At 36.4% G+C, this 27,003-nt stretch overlaps 1 protein-coding gene across 10 annotated transcripts in view; it reads left to right on the top strand.

The window, feature by feature from the left end:
* LOC112673404 (WD repeat containing planar cell polarity effector) overlaps positions 1–27,003 on the top strand; it is a 424,409-nt gene that overhangs the window by 276,879 nt on the left and 120,527 nt on the right. For all 10 annotated transcript variants that reach the window (XM_035721693.2, XM_035721691.2, XM_035721688.2 and 7 more), the window contains one exon: positions 5,725–5,827. In XM_035721693.2, the coding sequence (XP_035577586.1) occupies positions 5,725–5,827 (103 nt within the window). The remainder of the gene's footprint in view (positions 1–5,724; positions 5,828–27,003) is intronic.

Here is a 27,003-nt window from a genome sequence, read left to right as displayed (position 1 = left end):
TGAAGCTGTCTGGTCCTGGATTTTTTTGTTTGCAGAGTTTTTTGATTATGGATTCTATTTTCATTGCTGGTAATTGGTCTGTTCAAATTTTCTGTTTGTTCCTGAGTGAGTTTGGGAAGATTATATGTTTTTAGGAACTTACCTATTTCTTCTAGATTGCCCAATTTGTTGGCATATAATTTTTCATAATGTTTTCTTATAATTCTGTTTCTTTGGTATTGGTTGTTATTTCTCCTCTTTCACTTATGGTTTTATTTATTTGAGACCCCCCCACCTCTCTTTTTTAATGAGTCTGGGTAAAAGTTATCAATTTTGTTGATCTTTTCAAAGAACCGGGTCCTGATTTCATTGACCTGGTTATCCTTTTCTTCTTCTTCTTTCTTCTTTCTTCTTCTTTTTTGTTTCTATTTCATTTATTTCTGCTCGAATCTATTATTTTCTTCCTTCGGCTGGTTTGGAGTTTTGTTTGTTCTTCTTTTTCTAGTTCTATTAGATGTAAGGTTAGGTTATTTATTTAAGATTTTCTTGCATCTTGAGTGAGGCCTGTATTGCTATAAACTGCCCTCTTAGAATAGCTTTTGCTTCATCTCAAAGACTTTAGACCATTGTGTTTTCATTTTCATTTGTCTCCATGTAACTTTTTATTTCCTCTTTGATATTCTGATTGACCTATTCATTGTTTGATAGCATGTTATTTAACCTCCATGTATTTGTGTTCTCTACAGATTTTTTCTTGTGTTTGATTTCTGGTGTGCTAACACTGTGGTCAGAAAAAATGCATAGTATAACTTTAATCTTTTTGAATTTGTTGAAACTTGTTTCGGGGCCTCACTTGTGATCCATTCTGGACGGTAATCCATGTGCATTTGAAACAAGTGTGTATTCTGCTATTCTAGGATGAAATGTTCTGAATAGATCTGGTCTAGATCCATCTGGTTAGATCCATTTGATCCAGTGTATTATTTAAAGCCACTGTTTCTTTGATTTTCTGTGTGGATGATTTATCCATTGATGTAAGTTGGGTGCTAAAGTACCCTACCATTATTTATCACTATTGACTATTTCCTTTATGTTTGTTATTAGCTGCTTTATGTATTTGGGTGCTGCAGTTAGATGTGTAAATATTTACAATTATTATACCTTCTTTTTTGGATTGTTTCCTTTATCGTTATATAGTGTCCTTTTTCCTTTATTAGTCTTTGATTTAAAGCCTATTTTTTCCAGCATACGTTTTCCTACCATGCCTTTCTTTTCACATCCTTTTGTAGAAGTGTTTTTCCATCTTTATTGTACTTTCAGTCTGCATGTGTCTTTAGGTCTAAAATGGGTCCCTTTTGGGCAGCATATAAATGGGCCTTATTTTTCTTTTCCATTCCTTCACCCTGTCTTTTGTTTATTTTTTTTCACCCTGTCTTTTGATTGGAGTATTCTGTCCATTTACATTCAAAGTAACTATTGACAGGTATGTACTTATTGCCATTGTATTACTTGTTTTATGGTTGTCTTTGTAGTTCTCTGTTCCTTTGTTCTCTTGCTCTGTTCTCTCATGATTTGCTGCCTTTCTTTGTGATATACTTGGATTCCTTTCTCTTTATTTTTTGTATATTACCAATTTTTTATTTGTGGTGACCATTAGGTTTATATATAACATCTTCTGTATATTACCAGTCTATGTTTAGGTGATGGTCACTTAAATTTGAAACCATTCTTTTAGCACTAAATTTTTACTCCTTTCCCAGCCCTGTTTTATGTATATGGTGGCCTACTTTATATCCTTTTATTCTGTGAATAAAAGGTAATTGGTCTGTTCAAATTTTTACAGGTGTGATTTTTACAGGTATATTTAATTTTAGTGCCTGAGTGATTTTTACAGGTATATTTAATTTTAGTGCCTTTTTGCTTCTTTTCTTTCTCTTGCCTGTGATCTTCCCTTTCTGCTCAGAGCCCCCTTTAACATTGCTTATAGGGCTGGTTTAGTGGTGATGAATTCCTTTAACTTTTGTTTGGGAAATGCTCTCTCTCTTTCTATTATAAGTGATTTCTATGCTGGATAGAGTATTCTTGGCTGCAGGTTTTTTCTTTCAGTCCTTTGAATATATCATGCCACTCTTTTCTAGCCTACAAATATCTGCTGCAGAATCTGCTGATAGTCTTATAGGATTTCCCTTGTATGTAACTGTTTTCTTTTCTCTTGCTGCTTTTAAAATTCCCCTTTTGCTGGCTTTTTGCCATTTTAATTACTATGTCTTGGTGTAGACTTCTTTGGGTTAATTTTTGGGGCATCTCTTTACCTCCTGGTTCTGCATTTCTGTTTCCTTCCACAGATTTGAGGAGTTTCCAGCTATGATTTCTTGAAATAGAATTTCAACCCCTTTTCTCTCTCTTCTCCTCTGGGGTCCCTATAATGTAAATGTTATGCTTGATGGTATTGCTGAGTTCCCTTAATCTGTTTTCATTTTTATTTTTTTTTCTCTGTCCAGTTAGCTTGATTGTTTTCCATTACTCTCTCCTGCAAGTCCCTGATTTGTTCTTCCACTTCCTCTAGTCTGCTATTTATTGCATCTAGTGTATTTTTTGTCATCTCTGATTAGCTCTTTTTTATGTTTTCTGTCCCTTTCTTGAGGGTATCACTGAGTTCCTCTACTTTTTCCTCAAGTCTAGTATCTTTATGGCCATTACTTAAAATTCTCTATCAGGTATATTACTTATCTCCATTTCATTTAGCTGTCTAGCTGTGATTTTGTCTTGTTCTTTCATTTGGGACATAGTCCTCTGTCTCCTCATTTTGTGTAACTCTGTGTCCTTTTTTATTTTAGGGAAGTCTGCCATATCTCTTGCTCTTAAAAGTAGTGGCCTTAGGGGAGCCTGGGTGGCTCATTTGGTTAAGCATCTACTCTTGGTTTCAGCTCAGGTTGTGATCTCAGGGTTGTGAGATTGAGCGGGGCTTTGTGCTCAGCAGGGAGTCTGTTTGGGAATCTCTTTCTCCCTCTCTTTCTGCCCCTCTGCACCCTATGTGCTCTCTTTCAAATAAATAAATAAATCTTAAAAGAAAAAAGAAAAGTAGTGGCCTATGAAGAAGAGTGCCTTGCAGTGCAATGTTCCAAGTTCACAGAACTCAGCGCTTCAGGTATGTCTCCTATATGGGTTGCTTGTGCAGTTCTGTATGGCTGAGCTGCATTTGCCTTTAGCTTTGTCATCTACAATGGCTCTCTTTGCCTTTTGTGTGCAGAATTTGGTCACTGTTTTGAAAATGGGCCATTCTGGGGCCATGGTGGGCCTAAGTTGAGTCAAACCAGGCATTTACCAGAGATGCAGTAGCACAAAACTGCAAAGTTGGCCCCTGTGTTGGCCCTTGAGCTTTTGCTGGTGGGTGGGGCCTATAGCTAGAGTTGATGTCTCCCTTCAGCCCACTGCTGGTGCCACAGGTGGGCTGGAGTAGGGGGTTATCTTACCTTCTACCTTGGGTAGGAGTCACTTTGGAGTGGTGCTCACCCTTGTCAGGGCTCCTTGCACACTGCCAGTCTTGTGGCACCGCTTTGGATGAGCTCCTGCCACGGACATACTAGAGGGGGAAAGTCTACAGTAGAATGTAGGGGTGAGGCATGTGGTGCCAGCATGGTCTTCACTAGTCTGCTGAGGGAGAAAACCTGCAGCCACCTGGGAAAACTTGCCAAGACTGGTGGGGTTAGGGATGCAGATTGGCAGAAGCGCAACAGGGCAGGGTGCACTGTTAGTAAGCTAAGTGAAACATGTTGGTGCTGTGCTGGTTCCTGCAGGTATCCATGTATTTAGGCTGGAGGGCAAGGGAGTGAAATGTTGCCCAGAAGCTATTTTGTTCTTGGAGAAGCCTCCCAAAGATCCCTGCCCCTCCAGCACATGCTCTGAGATTAGTAAATAAATCTTATTCCCCTTATTCCCCAGGCATTTTTCAAACTGCTGCTTATATGTCATAACTCAGTGGGACTGTTTATAGTAAAAAAGATTAAGGGCAGAAAGTCTGTTTCCTGTTGTCCTCCCAGCTCTTCCAGAACTGAGGCCACTGATTTTTAAAGTTCCAGGTGTTACATCCCACTGATTTTTAAGAACTTGTGAAGTTAGGTCCTTCTGGTTTTCAAAGCCAAGTGTTATGAGGATTTGTCTTCCCCATGTGTCTCCCGTGCCTAGGATGCCTGGTATGCCTGATATGGGGTCTGTTGCTCTCTCCTCTCCACATCTGCAGTATCCCTCCAGGGGAGAGTTCTGTGGGTCCATTTGGCTCCTGACAGCATCTCCACCTTTCCTTCCCTCTTTGATGTGGCTTCTTCTCTGTATTTACCTGTAGAGAGTTTGATCTGTCAGTCTTTGGGTCATTTTCTGGGTTATTTACACTGATGTAGGTGTTACCTAGTTGAATCCATGGGATGAGTTAAGCTTATGAACCTCCTACTCTGCCATCTTCCCTGGAAGTCTCTGCAACCAATAAATATTCTGAATTTTTAAAAACAAACAATTTGAAATTATGTCTTTTTCAATTTGCATTTATTTGAATATTAACAAAGTGAATTATCTTTCATGAGTATAGGGCATTTATATTTCTTCATGGTAAACTGGCTGTATTCTTTTTCCATTTTTTAAAAAGATGTATTTATTCTAGAGAAAGAAGGATAAGGAAAGAGAATCTCAAGCAGACTCCCCACTGAGCAGGGACCTTAATGTGGGGCTCGATCTCATGATCCTGAGATGACTTGTGCTGAAATTAAGAGTCAGACACTTAAATACCTGAGCAACCCAAGTGCCCCTTCTTTTTCCATTTTTATTAACAATATTCCAGCAATCTTTTTCACACCAAAAATAGTTCAAAATCCTTTTTAGTGGCTATACCTACTTTAGTATTATTTTATATTGCTTTCTCCCACACATCCAAGACTCCTCTGTATTTAAAGATATGCCATTACCTAACAGAGCTGTGTTTTTTAAATCTATACATATATGCACCAGATACCAATTATGTTACTTTTTCTCTATTTTCCCTCCTAGCATAACTTTTATTTGTCCTTCAAGATTCAGATCAAGGATCAGTTCCTTCTCTTTACCTGCACAGCAAATATTTGTGCAAGTATCTGTTATAAAACCTATCATACATTATATAATTAACCATTGTTCACAATGGTCTGTCTCCTCATCTGGGCTCACAGCTTCTTGAGACATGGAATCACAACTGATCTCTACATTCCTGAACAGTGCCTGACATGTAGTTAGCACTGATTATCTTTTGACTGTATGAGTTCAAGATCATAGTAATATTAATAATGTTAACAAAGTAGCATATGTCAGACACACAAATGTCAAATTTGTGCAGTAGTATTTCTTATAAAATGTTTATCATAATATAATATACAATTGAATTTTGAAGTCCTCTCAGATATTAAAATCTCACCAAAGAACATAGCAATAGAGTTTTTTTTCCCTGACAAAACTATGTCAGACATTTAGTTTAAAAACTTGCATTTTTCCCTTAGGAATTAAAATAACTTATTTAAATAATGCTATTGCGTATAGTCATAATCTACTATTCAAGAAAATTTTCTTATATTGGTAAAGAAAACTAAGAGAATTAAAACAAAAAAAATACTCCTCAGTCATGTCTGATTTGTAATCTGAACAGTAAGCTCTTTTGTTCAAAATCTTTGTAACTATGACCAAGATTCATTTGGATTAATCTTTTATTTTGCTTTATTTCCAAAGGACATCCATTACTTTGCACTAGATAAGGGTGAATTGGCACTAGCTGAAGTGGCAAGAAAAAGAGCTTGTGATATTGATGCGGAATCAATAACCTCTGGAGTTGGTAAGAATTAATGCTGTTTTCTTTAACTACTTTTTGTTTCAATCAATACTTACTCAGTATCATTTATATTTATGTTTGTAGGACATGGCTGGTTAATTTGAATTACTTTCTTTGTAAAGAAAGTGACTTTTAAAAAAGAATTACGGTTGGTAAATAATACAATATGCATATATAAGTGGGAATTTTGGTGATATAAAAATTAATAACCACTGATTAATCACCATTTAGGAAAAAGTTAAAAGGACACCGTTCTTTTCATAAGATTTTTGAGGAAGAGTTTATTATCATAAGTGCTCTTATTAATATTAGCCAACACAGGAACTTTTATAATTACTTATACACATAAACATGTCATATCTCAAAAGAATTCTGTCATATATCAAAGTATTTCACATGGAAAAAAAAGTATTTCACATGGGATTTTAGGTTTTATGGGTAATTTGTTCTCATTTAGAAGCTACTAGTCATTTTACAGCATAGTCTTCCAAAGAAGACCAATCAGAAACCTAAATTTAATCTACAGGTTCATTCAAAATTTTATATTTAAAAATGTAGTTTTTAAACTACTGTAATATCAACATGAGCTTCCATTTCCTAAACTTAAGTTTGTCTGATGTGACTAAATCTGGTATTACTGATCTCTGGACATCCCAATTCCCATTCTTTCTGGCTTTTACTATTCCTGGATTAGGCAAAGGATCTTCAGAATTGTAAAAGAATTCATTTCTCTGTGGAACTCCTAATAAACAAAGAAGATTTATACCTTGTAAGTTTACTTCAAATTATTATAACAAGTCTCCCCAATGATTGATCCTCTTTGTTTTTATAATGCTGTTTGCACCAAAAGGAGCAATTGTCAGCTTCTAATGATGGGGGTTTTGCATCTTAACGCTATTTAAAGTTACTAAGGGTAAAAAGGATTGTGAAAAATTATCACAAAATTTCCCGAAAATGAAGAAAAACTCCACTTTTCACCAGAATGCTTTCCATGTGCTGTGAGTGGTTTGATTAGATTACTGTAGCCAGCTGATACTTCCTAGCCAAGGACCCTTTTTGAGCCCTACTTCATTTCTAGCAAATATCTTTCTTCATTGAAACCCCGATCCTCCCCACTTTTCAGCCTTTCTTTCAGGCTTTACCCTTTGACCTTGATTACTCTCCCTTGACAAAGATACCATTCAGTAACAATAGTACCTATCAAGAGGTGAACATTCAGATGAATGTTCTACTCCACTTTTATTTTGGAAACTGGGGTAACTCCCACTCAAAATTAGAAAAGGAATTAGGAAAGAATCTCTAATTTGTTCATTGTAGTTTCTGTCTAGTTATTTAAAAAAAATTAAAGATTTTATTTCTTTGAGAGAAAGAGCATGAGAAAGTGAGAGATCACAAGCAGGGGACAAGGGTAGATGGAGAAGCAGACTCCCTGCTAAGCAGGGAGCCCAATGAAGAACTTGATCGTAGGACCCTGAAATCATGACCTGAGCTGAAGGCAGACGCTTAACAGACTGAGCCACCCAGATGCCATGTCTGGTTCTTCCATACAGCCCACATTATTCTGGGGAAAGCTAATTTTCTCTCAAATTCCTTCAATTTAGTCCAAATCTGCTTTCTCATACTTTTCTGAAAGCAGAAAATAATTAAGTTTTTGGCTTTCAAGAGTGTTCTTTGATGCAAGCCATCAATATAACTAAAAGCAAGAGTTGCCAAAGGAAAAGTTAAATGATAATAATCTGAACAATTTGAAATTTTTTTAAATTTTTTATTCTGGTATAACATACATACAGAAGAGCACATAAATCATAAATGTGACTCAACAGATTTTCACAAAGTAAATACATTCTCATAACCATTACCCAGACCAAGTAACATACATTACCAGGACCACACAATCCCTCTCATATCTACCTTAAGGTACTACATCCTGGCCCAACTATCTTTACTTATAACACTATAAATTAGTTTTACCATTCTTTCAAATTTTAAATAAGTGGAATATATATTATTCTTTGGTATTTGGCTCCTTTCACTCAACTTTATGATGTAAAACGTGGATCTGCTGGGTATGTGCTTAAAGTGGATTTGCTGGGACAAAGGATATATTCATATGTTCAACTTCAGTAGTGTGGGAAAAGAAAAAATTTTCCTCTGTCCTTTAAGGTTTTTCCACCTGAACTAAAAAATTTATATAAGACTGATTAATAGAGAAACTAACGATATGTTGGCTAATTGTATTCAAATTTTTTAAAAGATCCAAGAAAAAAAAAAGACTGATTAATGGAAAATGAAACAAGGTTTAACCCAGGAAAACTGAATATCTCACCAAAACAGCTGAAGCCACCAGCTTAAATACCATCTCCATCTAAAGACAAAAGAAGATTTGCAGGTAGAGGATTAGTTATGGAGGGTACCATAAAAAGCATAGTAAACAAGACTGAAGTTGTCATGCAGATTTAAATTCATGCCTTTTCCACTGGTAACAGTTTCTAGACATTTAAGGGTAATCCCCTTCTTCCTGATACCAAGGGAGACACCCTTATAAATGGAGGTTTCCCTTATACATGGAAACTTAGGTTTCAGAGATCTTCTAATATCTACAGTTTCTTTAAACATACCAGCTCAGAATAATCAATATGCCAAAGAGACATTTTTGAATCAAATTTATATATTCTTTTTAAAAAAGTTTTTATTTAAATTCCAGCTAACATACAGTGATTTAATATTAGATTTCATTCTTTTTTAAGGCTGAGTAATATTCCATTGTATGCATGTATATATGTACACATGTATACATACATACATACATACACACCACTTCTTCTTTACCCATTCATCAGTTGATGAACATTTGGGTTCCTTCCATAATTTGGCTGTTGATAATGCCATTATAAGTATCGGGGTGCATGTATCCCTTTGAAGAAGTATTTTTTTTATTCTTCAGGTAAATGTCTAGTAGTGTGATTGCTGGTAGTTCTGTGTTCAATTTTTTGAGAAATTTCCGTCCTGTTTTCTAGAGTGGCTACACCAGTTTGCATTCCCACCAACCCACCAGTGCAAGAGGGTTCCCCTTTCTCCACATCCCAAAGATGCATAGCTTAGGTGGAAAAATCTGCTCCCTGACAATAGCTATTTCCAGTTTTCCTAAGGAGCTGTAACAATTTGTCTTCTCACCAGCAGTCCATAACAGTACAGCTTGCTCCATGCTCACTGGTGCATGATATCGTCTGTCGTGCATTTTAGCCATTGTGGTGGCTAAACATTAATATTTGGCATATGTGACACACACACACATACATATATAAATATATGTTCCTAGGCTTTTTATTTAATTGGTCTCTTTGTACTTGCACAAATATCTCAGTGTTTTTTTTTTAATTGAAGTATAGTTGACACACAATATTACATTAGTTTCAACTGTACAGCATAGTTATACCACAAGTTTATATCCTATTTCATGTTCACAAGTGTAGCTATCCTCTGTCACCATCTGCTATTCCAGTACCACTGACTAGATTCCCTATACTGTACCTTTCACCTCATGACTTCATTCTGTAACTGGAAGCCTGTATCTTCTACTTCCCCTTCATTAATTTACCCATCCCCCACCCATGTCCCCTCTGGCAGCCCTCAGTTTTTCTCTATAATTACAGGTCTGTTTCTGCTTTTGTTTGTTTTTTTAGATTCTGTGTATTTATCTATGTCTGACTCATTTCACTTAGCATAATATCCTTAGGTCCATCCATGCTGCCTCAAATAGCAAGATCTTACTCTTTTTTATGGTGGAGTGTGTGTGTGTGTGTGTGTGTGTGTGTGTGTGTGTGTGTGTGTTACATTTTCTTTATCCATTAATCTATTGATAGACTCTTGGGTTATTTCCCTATCTTGGCTATTATAAATAATGCTGCCATATATAGGGGTACATATATATTTTCAGATTAGTGTTTTCATTTTCTTTGGGTAAATACCCAGTAGTGGAATTACTGGATTATATGGTTTTTGTTTTTTTTTCTATTTTTTTTAATTTTCTGAGAAACATCCACATGGCTTTCCACAGTGGCTCTACCAATTTACAATAGATAAAAGTACCTTTAGCTCCACATCCTCGACAACACTTATATCTTGTCATTTTGAATAGAGCCTTTCTGACAGGTATAAAGTGGTATCTCATTGTGGTTTTGATTTTGCATAATTCTGCAAATGTCGAGCTCTGTTTCATGTACCTATTGACCATATGTTTGTCTTTTTGGGGAAAATGTCTTCAGGTAGGTACTCTTTCCATTTTTTTAACTAGATTGGTGAGTTTTTTGGTGGTGGGTTGTACACATTTTTTTTTGTACACATTCTTAACATATTTTTAATATTAACTGCTTATCAGATGGATCATTGCAAATATCTAATCCCATTCAGAAGGTTGCTTTTTGTTTTGTGGATGACTTGTTTCACTTTTCTTAGAGGAAAAAGCAATCGCTTTTAATTTTGGTGTGGTCTCAATGGTTTATTTTTGCTTTTGTTTCCTTGCCTGAGGAGACAGGCCTAGAAGATACTGCTAAGTCTGCTGTCAAATAAATTATTACGTTTTCTTCTAAGGTTTTATGGTTTTAGGTTTAACATTTAAGTCTTTAATCCAATTTGAGCTTTTTTTTTTTTGTATGGTATAAGAAAGTAGTCCAGTTTGTGTTGCATATAGCTGTCCAGTTTTCCTAGCACCATTTGTTGAAGAGACTGTCTTTTCTCCATTGTAAATTCTGAAGATTAATTCACCTTGTAAGTGTGGGTTTATTTCTGGATTGTCTGATCTATGTCATGGATCTATGTGTCTGTTTCTGTGTCAGTACCATACTGTTTTTGATTACTACAGCTTTATTGTGTATCTTGAAATCTGGGATTGTAATATATCTCACAATTGCTTTGCCTATTCAGGATCTTTTGTTGTTCCATACCAATTTTTGATTATTCTAGTTCTGTGCGGGGAAAAGCTATTGGGATTGCAATGAAACTGCAGATTACTTTGGGTATTATGGACATTTTAACAATACTGGTTTTTCCAATCCATAATCATAGAATATCTCCATTTTTCTGTGTCTACAATTCCTTTCATCAGCATTTTATAGTTTTCAGAGTACAAGTCTTTTACCTCCTTGATTAAGTTTCTTCTTAGGTATTTTTTTAAGTGATATTGTGAATGGAATGGTTTTTTTTTTTTTTTAATTTCTCTGCCACTTCATTATTAGTGTATAGAAACTCAACTCATTTCTGTGTATTAATTTTGTGCTGAAACTTTACTGAATTTATTTATCATTCCTAGTAGGCTTTTGAGGGAGTTTTTAGAGTTTTCTATGTATCGTATCATATCATCTGCAAATGGTGACATTTTAACTTTTTCCTTATTAACATGAATGCCTCTGATTTCTTTATCGTGTCTGAGTGCTGTGGTTGTGACTTCCACAGTTCAGTGAAAGTGGTGAGAATGGACATCCTGGTCTTACTTGAGCTCTTAGAGGAAAAGCTCTCAGCATTTTACCATTAAATATAATATTAGCTGTGGATTTCTCATATATGGCTTATATTATGTGGTGTCATATTCCCTGTAAAGCTACTTTATTGAGAGCTTTTGTCAGAGATAGATGTTGAATTTTGTCAAATGCTCTTTTTTTTTTTTAACATCTATTGAAATGATCTTGTGATTTTTATCCTTCATTTTATTAATGTGGTTTGGCACATTGGATGGTTTGCAAATATTGAACCATCTTTGCCTTCCCGGAATAAAGCCCACTTACTTGTAATGAATGATCCTTTTAATGTCATTGAATGTTGTTTGCTGATATTTTGTGAAGGGTTTATGTATCTTTGTTCATGAGGGTTACTGGCCTATAGTTTTCTCTCTTTTTTTTTTTTTTTTTTTTAGTGTCTTTGGCTTTGGTATTGAGGTATGCCAGTCTTGTAGAATATATGTGGAAGTTTTCCTTTCTCTTCTGTTGTTTGGAATACTTTAAGGAAAATGGGTACTGTTTTTTAAAGATTTCTATTTATTTTTGTATTTCAGAGAGAGACTGAGAGAGCACAAATGGGGGGTAGGAATAGAGGGAGAGAGACAGACTCCACAATGAACATAGAACCCAATGTGAGGCTCAATCCCATAAGAGTTTTTTGATTAGAGATTCAGTCCTGTTACTACTAATTGGTCTGTTCAGATTTTCTATTTCTTCTTGATCCAGTTTTGGAAGACTGTAGTTTTCTAGGAATGTATCCATTTCTTCTAGGTTGTCCAATTGGTTGATATATAATTTTTTGTAGTAGTCTCTTTTAATCCTTTGTATTTCTATAGTATTTTGTTACTTCTCCTCTTTCATTTCTGAATTTATTTACTTGGATCCTCTCTTTTTCTTCTGATGTATCTGGCTAAAAGTTTATCAATTTTGTAGATCTTTAAAAAAACACAGCTCTTGGTTTCACTCTTCTTTTTTTTTTTTTTTTTTTTTTTGTTTGTTTCTCCTATCTATACTTCTATTCTGATACCTGTTTTTTCCTTCCTTTTTCCTTCCTTATACTCATCTTTGGCTTTGCTTGTTCTTCTTTTTCTAGATCCTTATAATTGTTAGGTTATATTGTTTGAGACTTTTGTTTCTTGATGTATCTCAATATTGATATAAACTTCGCTCTTAGAACTGTTTTCACTGCATCTCAATGATTTTGAACCATTGTGTTTTCATTTTATTTCCAGTGTTTGATTTCCTATTTGATTTTTTTTTGTGGACCAACTGTTTGTTTTGTAGCATGTTGTTTAGCATCCACATATTTGTGGATTTTGTGACTGATTTCTAGTTTCATAGTGGTGTGTTCAGAAAAGATGCATAGGATACCAATCTTCTTCTACTGATTAAGACTTATTTTGTGGCCTGCCTTCTGATCTATCCCAGAAAATGTACCATGTGCACCTGAAAAGAATGTGTATTCTGTTGCTTTTGGGTGGAATGTTCTATACATATCTGGTAAGTCCATCTGGTCTCCTTTGTTTTTTAAAGACACTTTTCTTTCTTTCTTTCTTTCTTTCTTTCTTTCTTTCTTTCTTTCTTTCTTTCTTTCTTTTTTACAAGTTTTTTTTTTTTTTTAAATTTTCAGCTAGTTAACACACAGTGCAATATTAGTTTCAGGTGTAGAATGTAATGTTTCATCACTTACAATACCCAGTACTCATCACAAGTGTTTTCCTTAATATCCATCACCTGTTTAATCCACACACACACACACACACACACACACACACACATCCCCTACAGTAACCATCATTTTGTTTTCCATAGTTAAGAGTTTTTCTTGTTTTGCCTCTCTTTTTCCCATTTCATTTGTTTTGTTTCTTAAATTCCACATATGAATGAAATCTTACGGTATTTGTCTTTGACTTATTTTACATACCATAATACACTTTACCTCCATCCACACTGTGCAAATGGCAAGACTTCATTCTTTTTGATGGCTGAGTAATATCCCATACCTTACTACCTCTATATCCATTCATCAGTTGATGGATATTTGGGCTCTTTCCATAATTTGGCTATTGTTGATAATGCTGCTATAAAAATTGGGGTACATGTGTCCCTTTGAATTCGTATTTTTGTATCCATTGGGTAAACCCTAGTCGTGCAATTGCTGGACAGTAGGGTAGTTCTATTTTTTTTTTAAGATTTTATTTATTTGTTCATGAGAGACACAGAGAGAGAGAGAGAGGCAGAGTGAGAGAGAGACAGAGAGAGAGAGAGAGGCAGAGGCACAGGCAGAGGGAGAAGCAGGCTGTATGCATATGCAGGGAGCCTGATGTGGGGACTCAATCCCAGCCTCCAGCATCAGACCCTGGGCTGAAGGTGGCACTAAACCGCTGACCAAGTTCTATTTTTAACTTTGAGTAATCTCCATATTGTTTTCCAGAGTAGCTGCACCAGTCTGCATTCCCACTGTTTTCATATTGATATTCTGTCTGGATGTTCTATCCTTTGATGTAAGTGGGGTATTAATTCCTTTGTATTATTGCATTGCCATCATTAACTTCCATTGTGTCTGCTAATGTTTCCTTTATGTATTAAAGTATTTCAGTATTGGGTAGATAGATAGGTACCCTCTGGTTAAACTGATCCTTTTATCATTATGAACTGTCCTTCTTTGTCTCATGCTGCAGTCTTTAAGACTATTTTGTCTGATATAAGTATTGCCACCCTGGCTTTTTTTTTCTTGCTTCCATTTACATGGTACATCTTTTCCATCTCTTTACCTAAAGTCTTTGTGTGTCTTTCAGTCTCAAGTGGTTCCCTTTTAAGCAGTATATGAGTCTTGTTTTTTTTTTTTAAATCCATTCCGTAAGCCTTTGTTTTTTGATTTGAGCATTTAGACCCTTTACATTTAGAGTAATTATTGATAGGTATGTACTTACAGACATTCTGTTCATTATTTTCTGGGTTTTGTAATTTTTCTCTTTTTGCAATTGATAACTCTCTTTAACACTCTCTTTAATAAAGGAATGCTTGGTATTCTTAGTTTCTTGAATCTTTATTATAAGTATGGGCTTGTGGTTACCAAAAGGTTCATATATAACACCTTATGTATATAGAAGTCTGTATTAAGTTGATAGCAATTTAAGTTCAAACACATTGTAAGAGCACTTTTACTACCCTTTCCATGTTTTACATATATATGTTAGGTATTATATTTTTTAAATTCTTATTTTTCTCCTAACTATAGCCTTTGCCACATAAAGAAGTCCATTTAACATTTCCTGTAAGGCTGGTTTAGCGGTCATGACCTTTTTAAACTTGTTTGAGAAACATTTTCTCTCTCCTTTATTTTGAGTGATTACCTTGCTGGGTAGGATATCCGTGGCTGCAAGTTTTTCCTTTTAGGACTTTGAATATAAAACATCACATGCTTTGACTTACAAAGTTTTTGCTGAAAAATCAGCTGTCACCCTTGTGGAGTCCCTTGTATACAACTGTCTTCTGTTCTCTTGCTCCCTTCCAAGGGATCCATTAACCTGTCTTCATTTTTTTAAATTATTTTTTTCTTTAGCTGTTCAGATTGGATGCCTTTTATTACCATGTCTTCCAGATCACTGATCCATTCTTCTGTATCCATGAAACTATTGATTCCTTCCAGTATATTTTTCATTTCCATTACTGTATTCCATTCTGATTGGCTCTTTCTCATATTTTCTATCTCTTTGTTGAAGGTCTCAGTTCTTCCACCTTTTTCTTCATACGGTAAACACAGAACACAGAACACAGAACCCAATGTGAGGCTCAATCCCATAAGAGTTTTTTGATTAGAGATTCAGTCCTGTTACTACTAATTGGTCTGTTCAGATTTTCTATTTCTTCTTGATCCAGTTTTGGAAGACTGTAGTTTTCTAGGAATGTATCCATTTCTTCTAGGTTGTCCAATTGGTTGATATATAATTTTTATATCTTTATGATCATTACTTTCAATTATTTATCAGGTATATTGCTTATCTGTTTCTTTTATTTTGGTTTTGTTCTTTCACTTGGGGAGTATTTCTCTGATTCCTGATTTTAGGCCTACTTCCTGTGACTGTTCCTATGAATTATGCAGGACAGCTGCTTCTCTGAAATGTGAAGGAGTGGTCTTGTGTATGATTTTACCCTGCCACTGGGTGGCAGTGTGGCTGGCATGAGCGAGGAGTCATAGGACATTCCCTGCTGGGGCTGCCCTAGTGGAATGGCCATATCTTAAGTGGGCATAGGCTGGGACAGTCCCAAGATTTCCCACACAGAGGGTGTCCCTGCAGAATTGCTGAAGCAGATGCAAGCTATGGTGTCCTAGGTTGCTCTGTGCTGGGGGGCCTTTGGCAGGGTAATTGGTTCCAAAGCAAGTATGAGCCAGGAGATCCTGAAGAACTCTGAGCCAGGGTGTTCTAGGGTGCACCGTGCCTATGCCACCCTGGTGACATCGTAGAGCTGCAGCATGTACTGCACCGGGGCCACCTTGGAATGGCGAGGGATGGTGTGAGCTAGGGGCACAGGGCTCACAGAAGTGGTAGGCCATCTAGGATACATGGACCCAATCCTATCCACACTATCAAGGTGGAGGGTTTATGTAAACCTTGGCGCTCACCAGCCTCTCTGACCCAGAGTTCCAGCAGCTCCTCCACTATTTGGTAGGGTTTTAGGGCTAGTTCCTTTATATTTTAGTCACTCTTTTAAACAACAGCTTTTTTTCTATGCCTCAGGGTGTCTGGGACTGCAGGGAGCAAGGGATCTAAAACTCACTGAGACTGCAGACTGGCTGTAATGTCCAGACCCTGGTCCACTCTGTGCCATCAAGGTTGAAGAGAATGTAAGCTGGCACTCACCTGCCCCCTTTAACCTGGAAAGAATTCCAGCAGCTCCCACTATTTGGGAGGGTTCTAGGTCTTATTCACTTGTATTCTAGTTACTCTTTTAAACTACAGCTTTTGTTCCATCCCACGCGACTGACAAACCTGCTTATGGTCCTCAGTACTATCCCTCCTCACTGCTGTTTGCAGCATCAGGAAAGGGTGGTCCTTTCATCATTATGTCTCTATCTTGACATTGTCTGTGTGGTTACTCTTTTGTTGTGAGGAAACCGTTCTACCAGTGCACGGTTCTTTAGGAGGAACTGCTGTGTAAACAGGTATAGATTTGGTGTGTCTGCAAAGGAGGGGGAGTTCAGGGTCTCCCTCCATCGCCATCTTGGACCCGGTATCTCACTGTTTTAAGGAATTCTGGCTTAAAGTCTTTACTTATTTGTTGAAATACAATTGATACATAATATTAGTTGAAGGTGTACAACATATTTATTCAACAATTATATACATTATTAAATAAGCATGATTATGGTAGTTACTGTGTCACCATGCAAACTTATTACAGTATTATTCACTGTACTTCCTGTATATTTTTCATGCTTGTGATTTACTTATTTTACAAATGGAAGCTTATGGTTCTTAATCTCTTTCATTTATTTTTTTTTAAGATTTTATTTATTCATGAGAGGGGATCCCTGGGTGGCTCAGCGGTTTAGCGCCTGCCTTTGGGGGAAGCAGGCTCCATGCAGGGAGCCCACAGTGGGACTCGATCCCGCGTCTCCAGGATCACACCCTGGGCTGCAGGCGGCACTAAACTGCTGTGCCACCAGGCTGCCCTCACTTATTTTGGTTATCCCTACCCACCTCCCTGTGGCAGCTACCAATTTCTTGTATTTATGAGTCAGTTTCTTTTGTTTGTTCAGTTGTTTTGTTTTTTAATTCCACATATAAATGAAGTTATGTGGTATTTGTCTTTCTCTGTCTGACTTACTTCACTTAGCATGATGCCCTCTAGGTCCATTTATGTTGTCTCAAATGGCAAGATTTCCCTTTTTTATATGGTTCAGTAATATTCCTTTGTGTGTGGTGTGTGATACAAACATGTATACAAACACACACACACAAATCACATTGTATTTATCCATTCATCTACTGATGACCACTTGCATTGCTTCCATATCTTAGCTATTGTAAATATTCTGCAAAAATGACATCTACGTCTTTTTGAATTAGTGTTTTCACTTTCTTCAGAAAAATATTCAGGTATGTAATTATTGGGTTCTATGATATTTCCATTTTTAATTTTTTGATGAACCTCCTTACTGTTTCTCATAGTGGCGACACCAATTTACATCTTACCAACTGTACATGACTATTCTCTTTTATCCACATCCTCACTAATGCTTTTGTCTTTTTGATACTAGCCATTCTGATTGCTTTGAAATGATATCTCATTGTGATTCTGGTTTCCATTCCTCTGATTATTAGTGATGGTGGGCATCTTTTTATGTGTCTCTTGGCTATATGTCTTCTTTGGAAAAATGTCTATTCAGGTTCTCTACCCATTTTTTAATCAGACTATTTGGGGTTTTGGGGAATGGGTGAGTCATATAAATTCTTTATATATTTTGTTTTTTTTTTTAAAGATTTTATTTATTTATTCATGACAGACACAGGGAGAGAGAGAGAGAGAGAGAGAGAGAGAGAGAGAGAGGCAGAGACACAGGCAGAGGGAGAAGCAGGCTCCATGCAGGGAGCCTGACGTGGGACTCGATCCCAGGTCTGTAGGATCACACCCCAGGCTGAAGACGGCGCTAAACCACTGGGCCACCAGGGCTGACCTCTTTATATATTTTGGATGTTAACCCCTTATCAGACATCATTTCCAAACAACTTCTCCCATTCACTAGGTTCTCTTTATGTTCTGTTGTTGGTTTCCTACACTATGCAAAAGCTTTTTAATTTGATATAATCCCCATTGTTTATTTTTGCTTTTGTTTCCCTTGCTTGGGGAGAAAAAATTCCAGAAAAATATTGCTAAGGCTGATGTCAAAGACATGACTATATTTTCCTTGGGAAGTTTTATGGTTTCAAGTCTCATATTTAGGTCTTTCAGCCATTTTGAGCTAATTTTTTGTTTATGGTGTGATAAACTGGTCTATCTTCCTAGCACCATTTATTGAAGAGATGGTGTTTTCCTCATTATATATTCTTGCCTCCATTGTCAAAGATTAGTTAACCACAGGAGTGAGCATTTATTTCTGGGCTCTCTATTGCCATGGATCTACGTGTCTGGTTTTGTATAAGTACCATACTGTTTTGATTACTATAGCCTTAGAATAATTTGAAATCTGGGATTGTGATACCTCCAGCTTTATTCTCCTTTCTGAAGATTACTTTGGCTACTTTGAGGTCTTTTGTGGTTCTATACAGATTTCAGGATTATTTGTTCTAGTTCTAAGAGAAATATTGGTCATTTGATTAGAATTTGACTGAATCTGTAGATTGCTTTGGATATTATGGACATTTTAACAATATTGATTCTTCCAATCCATGAGCATGGTATTTTTCCATTTATTTATGTCACTGTCAATTTCTTTCATCAACGTTTTAAAATTTTCAGAGTACAAGTCTTTTAACCTCCTTAGTTAAGTTTATTTGTCCATATTTTATTTTTTGCTGAAATTGTAAATGGGATTGTCTTCTTAATTTTTCTGATAGCTCTTTGTTGGTGTATAGAAATGCAACATATTTTTGTATATTGATTTCATAACCAGGCACTTTCCTAAATTCATTTTTTCTAATAAATTTTTGGTGGAGTTTTTATGGTTTTCTATATAATGTCAGCTATAAATAGAATTTTACTTCTTCCTTACCAATTTGCATGCCTTTTGCTTCCTTTTCTTGTCTGATTGCTGCGGCTATGAATTCCAGTACTATGTTGAATAAAAGAAGTGGGAATGGATACGCTTGTCTTGTTTCTGATCCTAGAAGTAATTTCACTGTTGAGTTTGAGATAGCTGCGGCTTTTTCACATACGGGCTTTATTATGTGGCGGTATAGTCCTTCTGTACACACTTTGTTAAAAGCTTTTATCATGAGTGGATGTTGCATTGTGTCAAACACTTTTTCCCATCTTTTGAGATAAGATTATCGTATGTTTTTTTATCCTATTAATGAAGTTTATCACATTGGTTGGTTTATGAATATTGAACCACTCTTGCATCCCTGGGATAAATGCCACTTGATCATGGCAAATGATTCTCTTAAAGTTTTTAAATTCATCTTGTTATATTTGTTATAGATTTTTACGTCTATATACAACAGAGTATTGGTTTGAAATGTTCTTTTTCTTTTTCTTTGTAGTATTTTTGTTTAGTTTTGGTATCATGGTAATGCTTGTCCTGTAGGATAAATTTGGAAGTTTTCCTTCCTCTTCTATGTTTTGGAAAAGTTTAAGAATAGGCATTAATTCTTCTTAAATAATTGGTAGAATTCTCTGTGAAGCTGTCTGGTTCTGGACATTGGTTTGTTGGGAGTTTTGTCATTATTGATTTAATTCCATCACTAATAATCAGTCTGTTCAAATTTTGTTTGTTCCTAAGTGGATTGGGGAAGATTATGTATTTCTACAAATTTACCCATTTCTTCTAGTTTGTCCACAATTTGTTGGCATGTAATTTTTCATAATATCCTCTTACAATCCTTTATATTTCTGTGGCGTCAGTTACATTTTCTCCATTTCTGATTTTGAGTCCTCTTTTACTTGATGAATCTGGCTAAGGGTTTATCAATTTTGTTGATCCTTTCAACAAATCTGTTCCTGGCTTAATTGATGTTTTCTATTGTTTTACAGACTATTTCATTTACTTCTGCTCTCATCTTTATTATTTCCTTCTTTCTACTAGCTTTAGATTTTGTTCTTTTTCTAGCTCTTTTACATATAAAGTTAGGTTTTCTGAAATTTTTGTTTCTTGTGGTAGGCCTGTATCACTATTAAGTTCCCTCTTTAGAACAGCTTTTGCTGAATCCCAAAGATTTTGAACTGATGTGTTTTCATTTTTTAAAATTTCTTCTTTGATTTTTTTGATGACTGTTTTGTAGCATGTTGTCAATCTTATATTTATTTAGACTTGTGGCCTACCTTGTGATCTATCCTTGAAAATGTTCTGTGTGCACTTGAAAAGTATGTATATTCTATTATTTTTGGATGAAATGTTCCGTATGTATCTAAGTCTACCTGGTCTAATGTGTCATTCAAAGTCAGTGTTTCCTTGTTGATTTTCTATCTGAATGATCTATCCTTTGATATAAGTGGGGTATTAAAGTTCCTTACCATATTACTGTCAATATTTTTCATTATGTCTGTTTATATTTCCTTTATGTATCTATATATTCCAATGTTGGGTGCATAGATATATACAACTTCTATCCTCTTGTTGGGTTGTTCTCTTTATCATTATGAAATAATCCTTGTTTCATGCTGAAGTTTTTTAAAAGTCTGACTTTTCTGATATAAGTATTGCTACAGGTTTTTTGTTTCTGTTTCCATCTGCATGGTATGTTTTCTCTCCCTTCACTTTCTGTATGTGTCATTAGGTCTGAAGTGAGTCTCTTGTAGGCAGCACATAGGTGAGTCTTGTTTTTTTTTTTTTAATCCATTCAGTCACCCTATGTCTTTTGGAGTGTTTAGTCCATTTAATTTAGAGTAATTGCTAATAGGAACATACTTACTGCCATTTTATTACTTGTTTTCTGGTTATTCTTGTAGTTCTCTGTTCCTTCTTTTGTGATTTCATGGCTTTGTGTAGTGTTATGCTAAGCTTTGTTTTTTGTGTATTAGAGATTTTTTTTGTATTAGAGGTTTTTGATATATGGTTACCATTAGGTTCATATTTAACATTATGTACACAGCAGTCTATATTAAGTTGATGTTTGTGTAAGTCCAAACACATTCTAAAAGCACTAAATTTTTATTCCTCCCTGCATGTTTTATGTTTATGATGTCATTTTTTTTCATATTTTATATTATTTGTATGTATCCCTTGATTGGTTTTTGTAGATATATTTTATTTTACTTACTGTTTTTGTGTTTTAACCTCCATCCTGGTTTTATAATAGATCTTCTATTACCTCTACTATGTGTTTACTTTTACCCATGAATTTTTTTCCTTTACAGTTTTCTTATTTCTAGTTATGGCCTTTTATTTCCACCCAAAGAATTCCTTTTAACGTTTTTTGTAAGTCTAACTCTCTGGGTTTGTTTCTGTGTATTAGAAAATCAGATATGTTTCCTGGTCTTGAAAGTAGTGGCCTTGTGTAGCGGAGGTCCTGTGGTGCTCCATAGTGCAATCCCCACTGGTCACCAGAACCAGGCACTCCAGGGGTGTCTGCTCTGTAGCCACATGCACCCTGCTGTTGTCACTGAACCATGTTTGCCTTCAGACCAGCCTGCTGCTGTGACCCACTTTGCCTGCTGTGGGTGCACCAGACGGGTTTGGTCTCTGTGCTGTCGAGAGGGATGTCTGAGGCCACCGTGGGCTCGGAGGTGAGTAGGGTCAGCAGCCAAGCTAGCTGTCTGTAATCAGCCACTGCACAGCTGCAGCTACACTGAACGGCAGAACTGGCTGTCTGCATGGCCAACCGAGAGGCTTTTAGTGGAGGGCAGGGTGAGCAGTCAGACTAAATATCTGCAGTTAGCCTCTCTGCCACAGTTGCAGGTGCACCAAGCAGCTAGGCTTTATACCACGTAGCCAAAAGGGCTTGGTTGTTGGATCTGCTGGCACACTGGGGTATGGGCTTGTCTTACACGCTTGCCAGGGCAGGTGCTGGCCCCACCGGAGCTCCTTGCAAGATGTGAGAGAGCAGGAGCCACTCTGGAGGGATGCGGGTGAGGTAGGCAGGTCCGGGTGGAACACAGGTGGGCATGCCGGTGCTGGCAGGGTGGCTGGAGAGGGTTACCACCGGTTCCCACAAGTGTCCAGCTAGTCTGGGGGAGAGGAAGAGAAAGGACACCTGTCAGCACTTCTGCTCCTGTACAAATATCCTAAAGAGTCCTTCCCTTTCACTGCATGTTCTGAGATTAGTAAGTAAATCTTTTTGTATGCTCACTTTTCAAATGGCTGTTGTGTCTCTGGCCAGGTTATTATGTTCACTCTTTAAGGGTGGGGACTGAGTTTACTGCCATCCTTCAGCCTTCCCAGAGTTAAGCCCACTGATTTTTTTTTTAAATTTATTTATGATAGTCACACACAGAGAGAGAGAGAGGCAGAGACACAGGCAGAGGGAGAAGCAGGCTCCATGCACCGGGAGCCTGACGTGGGATTCGATCCCGGGTCTCCAGGATCGCGCCCTGGGCCAAAGGCAGGTGCCAAACCGCTGCGCCACCCAGGGATCCCAAGCCCACTGATTTTTAAAGCACCCAGATTTACAGTGCACTCATTTTAAAAGCTCCCAAAGTTAAGCCTGACTGGTTTTTAAAGTTAGATGTTATGGAGACTTGTCTTCCCAGTGCCTGGATGCCTGACATTGGGTCTGATCCTCTCCCTTCTCCCCACTTTTAGTGTTCAGTCCCCAACTGTGTCTACTATTCCCCTCCTACCCTTTCAATGCAGCTTCCTCTCTATTGACTGTGGAAAGGTCTGTTCTGCGGACTGTTCTCATAGGTAGGTGCTTAATGTAGCTGTTATCTCAGTGTTCGTGGGATGAGGTGAGCTCAAGATCCTCCTACTCCACCATCTTCCTTGAACCTCAACTTTACCAGGTATTTTAAATGAAACTGCACTAACCTAATACTGACATTTTTACAATATTGAATATTGCAGCATGAATATGGTATCTCTCCATTTGAAAGTTCTTTGATGTTTGTCAGTGATATCTGATTATTCCTCATAGTTGTCTTGTATTTCTTATATTTACTCCTGTGACCTTATCTTGTGCTGTTTAAGGTGTAGAACATGTTTCTGATACAGATAAAGTGCAGTAGGATTACCACCATAGTAGTATTAGCTAACACCTCTATCATCACCTTATTACTATTTCTTCTCTTTTAACATTTTCTCTTTTAACATTTTAAAATACATTTTAATGTTTAAAAAACATTTTAAAATAAAATATAGTACTGCTAACTATACTCCCAATGCTGTGCATTAGATTCCCCAGAACATATTATAAGTGGAAACTTGTACCCTTTGATCAACATCTCCTTAATTAAATTCTCCCACACTCACCTCCTGGCAACCACTGCTGTACTAATCCTGCGAGTTAAAGATTCTACACGTAAGCAGTACGGTATTTGTCCTTGTCTGTCTGCAGACTTATCTCACTTAACATAATGCTCTCAAGGTCCATCCATGTGGTTGCGAATGGCAGGATTTCCTTCTTCTCGTGGCTCAACTTATACATATATATCAACTTGCATGTACATATATATATATATACACACATATATATTGCATCTTCCTTATCCACTCATCTACTGATGAAGACTTAGGTTGTTTGCCTATCTTGGTTATTGTGAATAATACTGTAATAAACATGAGAGTACAGATATTTTTAATTTCCTTTGTATACATACTAAAAAGTAAGATTGCTGGATTATACTGTAGTTCTATTTTCAATTTTTTGAGAAACCTCCATACTGTTTTCCATAGTACTTGCACCAATTTACATTCTCACCACCACAGGTCCCTTTTCTCTAACTCATCATCAACACTTATTGGCTATTCTCTTTTTTCTTTTTTTAATAAGATTTTATGTAGTTGAGGGGATCCCTGGGTGGCTCAGTGGTTTAGCGCCTGCCTTCAGCTCAGGGCGTGACCATGGAGTCCCGGGATAAAGTCCCACATTGGGCTTCCTGAGTGGAGCCTGCTTCTCCCTCTGCCTGTGTCTCCGCGTCTCTCTCTCTCTCTCTCTCTCTCTCTCATGAATAAATGAAATCTTAAAAAAAAAAAAAAGATTTTATGTATTTGAGAGAGAGAACAAGAGAGAGCAGGAATAGACAGGTTTAGGGGCAGAGGGAGAAGCAGACTCCATGCTGAGGAGGGAGCCCAACACAGGGCTTGATCCCAGGACTCTGGGATCATAACCTGAGCTGAAGGCAGACACTTAACCAAATGAGCCACCCAGGTGCCCCTGGCTATTCTCTTTTTGATGATAGCCATTCAAACAGTATGTGGTACTATTCATTGTGGTTTTGATTTGCATTTCCCTGATGATTAGTGATGTTGAGCACATTTTCATGACCTTGTTGGCCTTCTGTATGTCTGTCTCCTGAAAGTTTATTCAGATCAGATTTTTTGTTGTTACTCAATTGTGAATTATTTGTATATTTTGGATATTAACTCCTTATCAGTTATATGGTTCACAAATCATTTTGGAGTGTTTCTTTTGCTGTGCATAAGTTCTTTAGTTTGATGTAGTTCCACTTATTTATTCCATTTATTTATTTTCGACTTTTTTTTTTTAAGATTTATTCATTCGTGAGAGAGACAGAGAGAGAGAGACAGACACATAGGCAGAGAAAGAAGCAGGCTCCCTAGTGGGAGCCTGATGCAGGACTCGATCCCAGGACCCCAGGACCACGCCCTGAGCCAAAAAGGCAGATGCACACCGAGCCACCCAGGTGCCCCTATTTCTGCCTTTGTTGCTTACACTTTTGGTATCATTTAAAAAAAATTGCCAAGAACCATCTCAAAGAGCTTTTCCCTGTGTTTCCTTCTAAGGCTTCACACCTAGGTGTGTAAGAAAGTCTGGGAAACAACTTCAGTGAGGTAATCATACAGCCAGTGAAACACCTTTAACTATAAAAATAATAAGCCCCTTGAAGGGAGAACTGCAGTTTATGTGTTACAATGAGATTTGCAGAATAATATTTAGCAGAAGAAAATAGCAAAATGGGGAACTGTCTTCCTTTATATAATCCACATATTCACAGAAACAGAAATATTTTTAAAATCCTATTCAAATATAGTTTGCAACTGCACTTACTGTGCCTGCCTGTATCTTTGCATATAAGTAAATTTTTCCAAATGCATTATCCTTACAAATATACTTATTCTACATGATCTTTCACATCTCCTATATCAAAAGGCTGTAGGCTTTATAATTTGCCAACCCACTTTAAAATATTTTAAATTTCTGATATAAAAGCTTATTTGGGCTTAATGGGGAGCTTTAAAGAACTTAATATTAAAAATATAGTATAAAAATAAAGAATACTCATGTCACCCAGAGAAAACTGATACTACTCTGCTTCCTTTTATTAACTAAGCACATATTTAACAAAAATTCAAATCATTCATCTTCCTTTTTGTTACCCAGTGGTTTGTTGTGATGGTGTTTGCATATCATTAAAAATCATTCAGAAGCCTGATTTTTATTATGTTCTTCTTAACTGTCTTTTTGACTTTCTATAAAATCACAGTACCTACCATTGTAAAAATTGTATAAAAGTAATATGCAGTATATGATACATAGATAAAGGTTAAACTTTGCTCTTATACTTAAAATACCTCATTATTTATACAAAAAGCTTCTAAATCTACAAAAGTTTTTTTTTTAATTCTACAATTTAAAATTGGATTTAACTATTTAGCTACACTGCTTGAGAGGCCACATTCTATTACTTGTTTGACTTAGGAGACTCATTCATGCCAACCTACTTGTGGCTCCATTTCACCAGCCTTCTCTTTACTGTGTCATGATGTCAGGTTTGATCTATACCTTCCTACCTCTAGGCGTCTTTGCCTAAAGACATAATCCTAAACCCTTTGTACTTATAAGCACATCAAAGACTAGCTGCTTTGCTTTAGCTGCAGAGATCTATACAAGACTATTACTTGTATAACTTAAGAGATTTATAGTTTTCAGCAGAATTCCTTAGAATGCATGTGTATACAACCTTTGTTGCTTTCTTTGTGGCAACCTACCACTGTCAGTGACAAAATGTGACATATTAATAACACCAGTCCTTAATTACCTTAAGTATAGATTTTCTCTAAATTAGATATTTATTTTCAGGTCAGACTTCTCCATCATCTAAATAGTTAAATAGTATTCAGAATTCTAAAATATGTTAAATATATCATAAAACAAGAGGTCATCTTTTCAGAACTCACCTAGTCATAAATTGACACTTAGCAAAAGATGTTAATAATCTTTTCCTGTGGAGAAAGTTTCAAATATTATACTATTTGGGTTTTGACCTTCCTTTTTCTCCTTTTCAGAAAGGAGTCAATGTTTCAAAACATTCTTCTCTGTTTTACTTATTTTCAGAATAGTAAATTGTGCTGATCCAGGACAGAATTATTGCCAATTAAATTTTCTGTAAGTAAATAATGAAGAATTTTACTTGAGGATTAGTATGTAATATCAAGAATAACTAATGAAACCATAAAGTTAAGAATAAACAGATTATGTGCTCATTTGGCCAGTGTGGAGTACAACAAAAAGATCTTTTATCAATAATCCCAAAATGCGGATGGACAAATAGATTCATGCAGTTATATGCTACAAACTTTGACATTTTAGAAGTCACTTTTTTGTATCTTAGTTTGCTCATATATAAAATAAGGAGACAGAACTACAAGAGTCTAAGTCTTTTTCAGCACTAAAACTTTATGTATATGGTTTGATGAATGGGTAGAACCCAGTCAAGATCTAAAGAATTCTGTGGGATGCCTGGGTGGCTCTGCGATTGGGTCCCTGCCTTCGGCTTAGGGCATGATCCCAGGATCTGGGATTGAGTCCCGCATCAGGCTCCTTGCATGGAGCTTGCTTCTCCCTCTGCCTGTGTCTCTGCGTCTCTCATGAATAAATAAATAAAATCTTAAAAAGATTCTGAAGA

Source organism: Canis lupus, chromosome 10 (assembly GCF_003254725.2).
Source record: "Canis lupus dingo isolate Sandy chromosome 10, ASM325472v2, whole genome shotgun sequence".
Lineage (NCBI taxonomy): Eukaryota > Metazoa > Chordata > Mammalia > Carnivora > Canidae > Canis > Canis lupus.
This window is presented reverse-complemented; position numbering and strand designations above follow the sequence as displayed.